Source organism: Epinephelus lanceolatus, chromosome 16 (assembly GCF_041903045.1).
Source record: "Epinephelus lanceolatus isolate andai-2023 chromosome 16, ASM4190304v1, whole genome shotgun sequence".
NCBI lineage: Eukaryota > Metazoa > Chordata > Actinopteri > Perciformes > Serranidae > Epinephelus > Epinephelus lanceolatus.
In genome coordinates this window covers 28,448,966-28,458,204 of record NC_135749.1, presented here as the reverse complement: position 1 = coordinate 28,458,204, position 9,239 = coordinate 28,448,966, and the positions used below count along the sequence as shown (strand labels likewise).

The 9,239-nt window shown below is 38.9% G+C and overlaps 1 protein-coding gene across 1 annotated transcript; it reads right to left on the bottom strand.

Moving 5' to 3' along the window:
* Positions 1–3,071: 3,071 nt before the first annotated feature.
* galr1a (galanin receptor 1a) lies at positions 3,072–8,510 on the bottom strand. Its single transcript, XM_033637817.2, has 3 exons — positions 7,788–8,510; positions 7,369–7,434; positions 3,072–5,645 (listed from the first exon to the last, which is right to left on the bottom strand). Exons 1-3 carry the CDS (start codon positions 8,439–8,441, stop codon positions 5,292–5,294), a joined length of 1,074 nt encoding a protein of 357 aa, XP_033493708.1. The 5' UTR covers positions 8,442–8,510; the 3' UTR covers positions 3,072–5,291.
* Positions 8,511–9,239: the final 729 nt, after the last annotated feature.

Below are 9,239 nucleotides of genomic sequence, written 5' to 3'. Positions count from 1 at the left end.
GTTATTTAAAACCATAAACCTGCTCAAAATTATGGAAAATATGGAGCCATGCAGGCTTGCCCTGTTAACTGTGAATGCATTAGGAGATTGATATATGTATTATTTCATATAATTGTTTATTGATATCAAGAAATGTGTTCAACATGGTGAAACACAGGACATTTAGGTGGTTCCAATTTAAATTTCCAAAACATTTTCAGTCAGATTAAATTAAAATAGTAAATGTAAGGCCTGATTAAAATGTCCTATTGGAGGCCTCATTCACTAATTTCTCTATAATTTCAAGCTCACCACTAACTAGGGGACAGCAGGGCCTGTTGGGACAGGGGGACAGCTGGGACAGTCTATCAAGTTGGAAAGTAGCTATGTCTGTGCCACCATGCTCACACTGAGCTACACACTTTTCACTTTCAACCACAAAGTGGACACCATACTGTTTTGTAGTGATGCCACATACAAAAAAACATATTGTTGGACAGCTGGTGTTAGTGTTAGCTGTCTGGGTTTCCTATACTTGTCACAAATCAACAAAAAGGACACAAAAACAAAACAAAGGTGTTTCCTATGTGAGTTATTTTATTAACTTCATTTAACATGTAGTCCACGAGTCATGTTTAGCCTGGGATTTAGACTGCTAAAGTAAATGGTATGTTAATAAAATGTTTAAATCAAACTATTTTAAGGTGTGTTTAGCCTAGTAAGAGATAGAAAAAATCTGAATCTGAATTAAGCAATGTAAAAAAAAAAAAAAAAAAAAGGCTTGAACTTCATGTAGGCCTTGACTTCAACCCCTGAGAATAATTTGAAAGTTGCTAACTCTCAGGTTGTTACTTTTTTCTTCAAAATGAAATGAACCCCCAAAAAATACAGTACTTTGTTTTAACTCAGAGACGTATGTAAACAAGTGACATTGGTGTTCAAATTTAGACTGCATTTTTTTTTTTTTTTCAATTAAATTATTTTTGTTTGTTTTGTTTTCATTGATTTTCTTTGGGGTTTTTGTTTATTTTTTACTTTTGCTTTTTTCCAGCCCAGAACAAGTTACTGCTGAAAGAATCCGTGAGTAATGAAAGATTATTTTGTGTCAATAAAAAAGTGTTTCAACCTACCAAGCTCTCCCGAGAATGTAAAGTAGTGCCGATTGTACTAGAGGAAAAGGTGAATATCATCTCATATTGTAATAAAGTTATTTTGTTCCATTATTTTTTATGTTTTTAAATGTAGTTTTTCAAACCGGCATTGTGAGCTAAATTCATCAGAGGAACTAGGAAAAGAACCATAACAAGAACCATAAAAAACATCAATTTTGCTTCATGTATTGTTAAAATCCAAGTTTTGTCACTTACATGTTTAATATCTTTATTTAGATGTATTAAAGAGAAACACATTTGAATTTCTAACACAAAAATTCAAGAAAACATCACATCAAAAATCCAACAGAGACATGTTTGTGTCATGATTCTACTGCTTGTGTGAACATTTTACTGTAAACAGAAACATGACAGCTCCTCTTCAGTATTTACAAGTCCTTTTGAGTGTCTGTTTGCTTTAAATAACAGCAGGATGTCTCATGCAACACAGAATATTAAACTTATGTTCTCTACCTGCATTAAAGACACACCTCTCCAGACATCCTGTACACTGTTTCTTTACAGTAAATCTCATTTTCATACATGAAATCCTCTCATGCTTTGCATAAATGCTAATTTTTACATACAAATCCCTTCCTCTCTTTTCTGAGAGAGTATAAAAGGCTATGCTGCTCCGCTTTCCATTGTAACATACAGTATATAGTATAATGGCTGCAGGGGGTGGAGAGGAACATGCAGCATTACCTTTTTGCAAAAGTCATCTTGATTAAATTCAGCCTTGGGGATAAACAGGAAACAATATGTGATATGTGCTGATCAGAGAGACAGGTAAACCAGCTCTGGTAAAACTGATTACATCCGAACAAACTGTACTATATCATGGATTACAGCTGTGGCTCATGCATGAAGAGTAAATAATTGATTTGTTTGCAAATGTATGTATTCATCTGTTTGTATAATTCATTCATGGTATATTTAGAAGACTAACAGCGCAAGTGAAACGTTTTATAGTTCAGACACTAAATCAGAGCGTCCTATCAACAGAAATGGGAAAAACCAAAAGCATACAGTAGTTTTGAAATATGCATCTGTGTGTGTGACTGTGGTTTGGGTTGTAGTAAAGAGACATAGGACAAAACTGCTGCCATGTTATAAACCTTTCCCAGCAGACATGGGAGAGAATCTGCTGAAAACCACTAATGAAGATCAGATGATATTGACTTTACAGACTAATTTTCTCTTTTGTGAACAGTCTTTGGTAGCTCAGGTGTGAGGAGCTTTATTTATCCTTCACGTTTTGTCTTTGAGTTATCTGCAACAATATTTAAGTGCTGTATTATCATCTACATGTACATGATGTTCTCTGGTATAGAGCCAACATACAGTATGTACATAGTGACTCAACCTACAGATAGAACAAACAATCAGACTCTGGTCTCCTGATGATCTCTATATGGGAAGAGAATAATGCCTTTGTGTTCCAATAGACCTGAATAAAAGAGAAAGTAACTGCATGTATCAGTTTGAAACTGGAGGTGATGAATTCCTTGTAATCTGACTGTATACAGAACAAAGAGGTTGAGTACATCATGGGCAGCTTAACTGTGGCTACCTCCGCTACTTTTCCATGCTTGACCATGGCCTATAGCTCAGTGGTGCTAGATGAGCGAGCAGTAGATGCACACGTCCTTCTGCATGGTGATAGTTCCATTATATTGGAGAGAAGGCAGTTGATATCTCCAACCATAGGCGTTTCTAGCCCATTTTTGGGGGCGCTGAAGCACCCCTAAATTGAATCCCAGCACCCCTAAAATTTGAGAGATTTTTTTAAATTATTTTTCTTACTGTATGTCCTTTTTTAACAAGCTAGAAAAGTGTCAAAACCATACAGTAATGTTTTAACAGCAAAAATACAGCCCCCCCCCCCCCCTTGCCTCAAAAATGGTTTGATCCACCCCATCCCTCCCACCTTTCCCCGACTCGGGCTCTGAGCGCTCTACCTGCACAGAGTAATGCACTGCCGTCCAGAGTGGTTGATAATGGTGTAAGTACCTGGCTTAAACCAAGATATGTGGCACATTTCTTAACTTCTACCACTCAATACCAACACATTATTATCATTACCAGTCCTCATTTTTGCTGCATTTAATCGTAGGTCACTGTTTATGTTGTTAGGTAGGAGTTAGTTGACGTTTTTTCTAGCTAGGAAACGTTACAGGTGGTCAGTACCACTGTCCTCTGTTTGAATTGGAATGGGAGAAGCTAGCTGTTGTGTCATGTGCATGTGTTAATATTAAAGCCAAGGTGCTACTGACTAGCTAACTGACTGGATGCCCATTAACATTGTAACTCCTATTGTGAGTATTTATTATTATTATTTTGTAGATTTCAAGCACTTTTCTTTTTTATAAGTGTATTTTTATTTATGTATTTGTATTATATATAATGAAGACAAGAAGGAAAAAGGCAGAGACAAACACTGAAAAAGTCAGTTACTGTAAATGTGTTAATGTTACATGTTGTGCATTTCATTTCAAATAAAAGTCCAAAAAATAAGTCCAAGGTCCATTTTTGGTATTTTTGGTACTCACTATAGGGGGCTGGTTTACTCCAGAAACATACATACTGTTTATGTGTATGTTGAGGAGCTGCTGTATCAAAATGAGTTGTCTTGAGTTGTGCTCAGCACCCCTAAACCTCTGGTCCTAGAATCGCCCCTGTCTCCAACATTCAGCAGCTAACGCCAAAACAATCTAGAACGATAGATAGCACTACAGGTAAAAGAAAAAAAATATGTACTTATGTTTTTGGAGTGAAATGTCCCTTTAACCATATGGTATATACCATATTGTAGAAAACAATGATTTTATAAATGTTGGCATTGAACATAATGTTTGAAAGATCTCATCGATATGTTTGTGTCTGCCAATAGGAATGAAGTTTCAGTACAGTTTGCCCACTAGAGGGACATTGAGAAGTTCCTTTTTTTTAATTAAGAAAAAGTGTTAAAGTTAAGTAACATTTTCGGTGGTGTAGTGGTTAGCACTGTCGCCTCACAGCAAAAAGGTTCCTGGTTCGAACTCAGGGTGTGGGAGCCCTTCTGTGCGGAGTCTGAATGTTCTACCCATGTCAGCATGGGTTTTCTAGGGGTATTCTGGCTTCCTCCCACAGTCCAAAGACATGCAGGTTAACTGGTGACTCTAAATTGTCTGTAGACGTGATTGGTTGTCTGTCTCTATGTGTCATCCCTGTGATAGTCTGGTGACCTGCCCATGGTGTACCCTGCCTCTCGCCCAGTGTCAGCTGGGATAGGCTCCAGCCCCCCCGCAACCGTCAACTGGATAAGCGGTTACAGAAAATAAAGGAATTTTGGGAAATATTTTACTGGCTTTCTTGCTGAGAGTGAGGAAACCGGAGTACCCGGAGAAAACCCACGCTGACACAGGGAGAACATGCAAACTCCGCACAGAAGTCGTAAGTGCTATATTGAGAGAAGAATCCCCAACAATCCGCACAGGGCTCCCTACAATCACAACAATTAACTCAAATTCAACCCATCCCTGTGAATTCTGTGTGACCTTGCAATTTTGTCCGATCACCAGAATCTTAACTGTAGTTGCCTACTACGGTTACTGGTAAACACCATGCAAGGCAATTCCCTGATGTTCTGCACAGAAGGAGGGGGAAACTGTTTTGCATCAGGTGTAACTTTGGGGGGGATAAAAACAAATGCAACTAATTTTTTACAGTTTTCACCTGCTTCCACAACCACAGTGCAAAAAAAAAGACATTGCAACGTGCATTGCATTTTTTGAGAAAAGCTGCCATGACATCACACATTTTACAAAATCCTTAAGGGACTGTTTCTTTCTAATTTGTAGCACTTTTTGTACCTCACACAGCTGCCAAGTTTTTCCTCCTCTTGTGGTTTGTTGGAGCAGGAAACAGGCCTGATACTTACCATATATACACCCGGACTACCTTATTAATAAAATGTTTAAAATGTTTCATAAAAATGAGTAATCAGTAACATTGTTGAGTTTTACAGAGCTCTCTTCAAACACAGCTGTTCACAGTATGTTAAAAAAAGAAATATATATAATGTATTTTTTAAAATCTTAAACAGATCAATATATGTATTGGCCTCAAAGATCCACTATCTCTATACAGAACAAAAAGAGCAAGAAAAAAGCAGCAACATCAAAGCATTTTACTGATCTGAGACTCATGACCTTTATAAGCCACACTGATGTTAGTGGACGGTGCCGTCTCCATCCTGCTGCGGAGCTCCCTGGTGTCGTTCATAGGACACTTGCTGGGCAGCCGGCACCAGAAAACCTGCTTGTAGGACTTCCTGAAGTTCTCCGACAGGAAGGCGTAGATGATGGGATTGACAGAGGAGTTGCTGTAGGCCAAGCAGTGAGCCAGCATCCTGAAGACGAAGGAGGCCTGGTTCAGGGGGAAAGAGCCAAACTCCACCCACAGGTGGACGATGTGGTGAGGCAACCACGACAGACAGAAGACCACGACCACCACCAGGACGGTCTGAGCAGTCTGTGGAGATAATATCATGATATGTGATCAAATATAACTGTCTGTGAAGGATGGATAACATCAGATAATAATGAGTAACATCATGTGTAAAAAGTAAAATAACTAATATTTTATGGATAGTTTAGTGTTGATCCTAAAAAGATGACAAAACATGCATTTCTACTGATTGCATTTTTTCCAACGTTTCACACATAATCATTTCTCACCGTTTCTGCAAATCACAGATACCTCACATTGGCACATTATTATGTAGCAGATATGTTGAAGCTTTATGTTTCAGCAATGCTGTGGTTAACATGTGGTTAGGGTTAGGTACCATACCACTTTTTTATGGTAAGAAAAAGATCATGTTTTGGCTTAAAATACCCAGTTTTGGGGGCACAATCCCTGCTGGAAAAGAGAAAAAAGCATTGGCCTTTCATGCCACTATCCCTGCTGAAAAAACAGCGATGTCTTTGTAAGAAATAACCCCTGTTTGTGGTACTATTCTGGCAGGCAACACAGATATGTCTTGGTAAAATACCAAACGCTTTTCATGGCACTACCTCGGCAGTAAACACAGTGACGTCTCTGCAGAAGAAAACACAACTGCATTTCGTGAGAATATCCCAAAACACACATAAGTGGCATCTCAAAAGCTGCTGGAAACACAGCAGACTCGCTAAGTCACATCCATTTTCACTGTTTGTTGGCCTCCAGCAGTGGTCTGTAACTTGGCAAGTGTCTGACATGCCATCCAACATCCCCTCCACCTCCATCAGCTCGAATACTATACGTCACTTTTTAAAGGTTGATGTGATAGATCTGAAACGTGCAGATGTAGCGTATTCGTGGTTTGCAGAAACATTCAATGTCAGCATTTTCTTCTTGGCTACTGGGCTGGCAAGTAACATTTTTTCATTAGAGTTAATTGTTTAGTCTATGAAATGTCAAAAAGTGATGGAAGCACTCATCCCAGTTTCTCAGAACTAAAGTTAACATCTTCAGATGTAATAAATGTCGAAAACCTGAATATATTTCATTTACTTTCAGCAAATCTTCATATAAGAGAAGCTGGACTCAGCAAATTTCTGGCATTTTTGCCTGAAAATGATTGAGAGATCATCAAAAGAGTTGCAGGCTATTTTTTTTTAAACTGATCAATGATCAATCAGTCTTTTCAGCTCTTTGCAAGACTACATTGTACAGCCATTTTTTCAATGAGCGTTGTGCACACTTACCTCTCCAGCACCGCAGACCTGGTCCATTATGAACCAATCAGTCATTACAGGAGAAATAGGGGGACATTTTCACATTATTCCCACATCTTCAGGTAATTTCAGAACTGTAACGATTAATCCAATAGTTTTCACAAATTCATTTCAAATTAATTTCCAACTAATTTGATAACTAATCGGTCTGAGTACGTTTTTTTTTAAAGGAAAGTCAAAATTGTCTGATTACAGCTTCTTTTCTGGTTTCTTTACTCCTTTATGACCATAAACTGAATATGTTTGGGTTGTGGACAAAATAAGAAATTTGATGATGTCTTCTTGGGCTTTGGAACACTGATCAACTTTTTTAATCATTTTCTGACATTTTATAGACCAAACAACTAACTGATTAATCAATAAAATAATAAACAGATTAATCAACAGTATAAATGATCATTGCAGCCCTACTCCAGTTATATGATTATTCTATAACGTGATGAACAGAGAGACAGGAATTATCTTCTACCAACCTTCCTTTTGGAGAGCTCTGATTTTTTGGAGACATTCTTCAGCTTTTTGCGCAGATGGTTTAAAACCTACAACAATAAAAGTGTGATACAGTGAATGACTGCTGTGCCTTTTTGCTCCATTTTCTAAAGACCTATTTCTTCCAGTAACATATTAAATCAATGTGGCACCTGCTATTAGAGTTATTTTGACACTTTTGCATATCATCACATCTACAGTAAGCACAGAATCATGTCAGCTGCTTTGACAGATAATGTTTCATTTATCGATTATAAACCACTGTTGCTGATAAGTCAAGATTTTTACACTAAAAATCATGTTTGCATCAAACTGCGCTATGTATTTATACCAACCTGTGAAAATCTTCCATTAACACTGTAGATTTACGCGCATTCATTCACTGTAAACCATGCGCACCCACCTTTGCATAGCAGACAGAGATCAAAGTGAGCGGCAGGAGGTATCCGAAAACAAAAGTGCACATCACGTAAACTTTCCTCTGGTGATCCGGCCAAACCTCCCAGCAAAAGGTGTTGTTGTCCTCCCTCTCCACGATGCTCTGGTAGTGCGCAACGGGCGCTGCCATCACCAAAGACAGGATCCAGATGAGCACCACTCCGAGCATGGCGTGCCTCCCCACCCGGATCGACGAGGATTTCCTGGCGTGGACGATGGCCACGTAGCGGTCCACGGACATCGCGGACAAGGTGAAAATACTGACCAGCATGGACACAGTGAAGAAATAATGAATGAACTTGCAGATGAACGCTCCCAGCACCCATGTGGGCAGCATGTAGATGGTGGACTGGAAGGGGACGCAGAAGAGGAGGTAGGACAGGTCCGCCACGCTCAGGTTGAGGATGAAGATGTTGGTTGTGCTCCTCGGTTGTCCCGGTTTGCTGCGCGCCAGCACCGTGATCACCATGGTGTTCCCAAGCACACCGAGGATGAAAATAAGTCCAAATATCAGGAGAGAAATAAAGTTATCTACACCCATCTCCAGGATAGGTTTAGCTGGCAGCCTCACAGTGTTGGTGTTGAAAGGCTGACTTTGGTTTTCCACTTGTAGCTCCATCTTTTTTACACTATTTTCCAAAAGTTACATGTTGGTATAAAAGACGCATGTCCTTCACATGTAGCTCAGGTTGGTGTTTCTCTTTAACAGAGCTTGGATGGAGATTGTGCATTTAAAGGCTGCTCCCTGCCTTCCAACGTCACCACACTGCGTGCAGAAGATCCCACCAATACCTTCCCACTGTTTCCAGTGACCTGCAGCCAGTGGCAGGGGAATGAACAGAAATACTCTTATATACTGTTTGAATAATTAACAAGCCAGTACATCAAGCATCCAGTCTTACTTCATTAAAACAAGTCAGATAATAAATATTTTTTGTAAAAAAACAAACAAAAAAAACAAACAAACATATGGACATATACTCAGTCAGTGCTGGACCAAGCAAATTTGGTGCCCTGGGCAATCTTCCCCTGGTGCCCCCCCCCCCCCCCCCCCCCCCAAATATCCATCCCGCCCCCCAAAAAATAAAAGTAGCTATAATAAGTAAAAAAAAAAAAAAAAAAAAAATTAATTAAAATGTGGTATTTGCAAATGTGCATATATCTGTGTTCTTCTTCTTTTTTCCTTTTTTTAACTGCGCCCTGTATGACTTTTGCCTTTTCATTTTCTCTTACTCTAATGTTTTCCACATACACTCCACCATACCCATCATTCCTCAGGCATGTTTTGATTATGATGATGACCACATTAAGGTGAACTGCATACTGAAAAATATATTGCCACGTGATGTATGTGAGGGCATCAACATGCAGTAGATTTTACAATAATTAACAACAATTATGAAATGTTGGCAAACAT

What these genes read in the sequence shown, in the direction of transcription:
- galr1a (XM_033637817.2), bottom strand. Translation starts at nt 8,441, where the DNA reads ATGGAGCTACAAGTGGAAAACCAAAGTCAGCCTTTCAACACCAACACT. An exon ending in TCTCTGTCTGCTATGCAAAG is followed by an intron (nt 7,435 to 7,787) that starts GTGGGTGCGCAT and finishes TTATTGTTGTAG; the next exon opens with GTTTTAAACCATCTGCGCAA. An exon ending in CAGAGCTCTCCAAAAGGAAG is followed by an intron (nt 5,646 to 7,368) that starts GTTGGTAGAAGA and finishes TTATCTCCACAG; the next exon opens with ACTGCTCAGACCGTCCTGGT.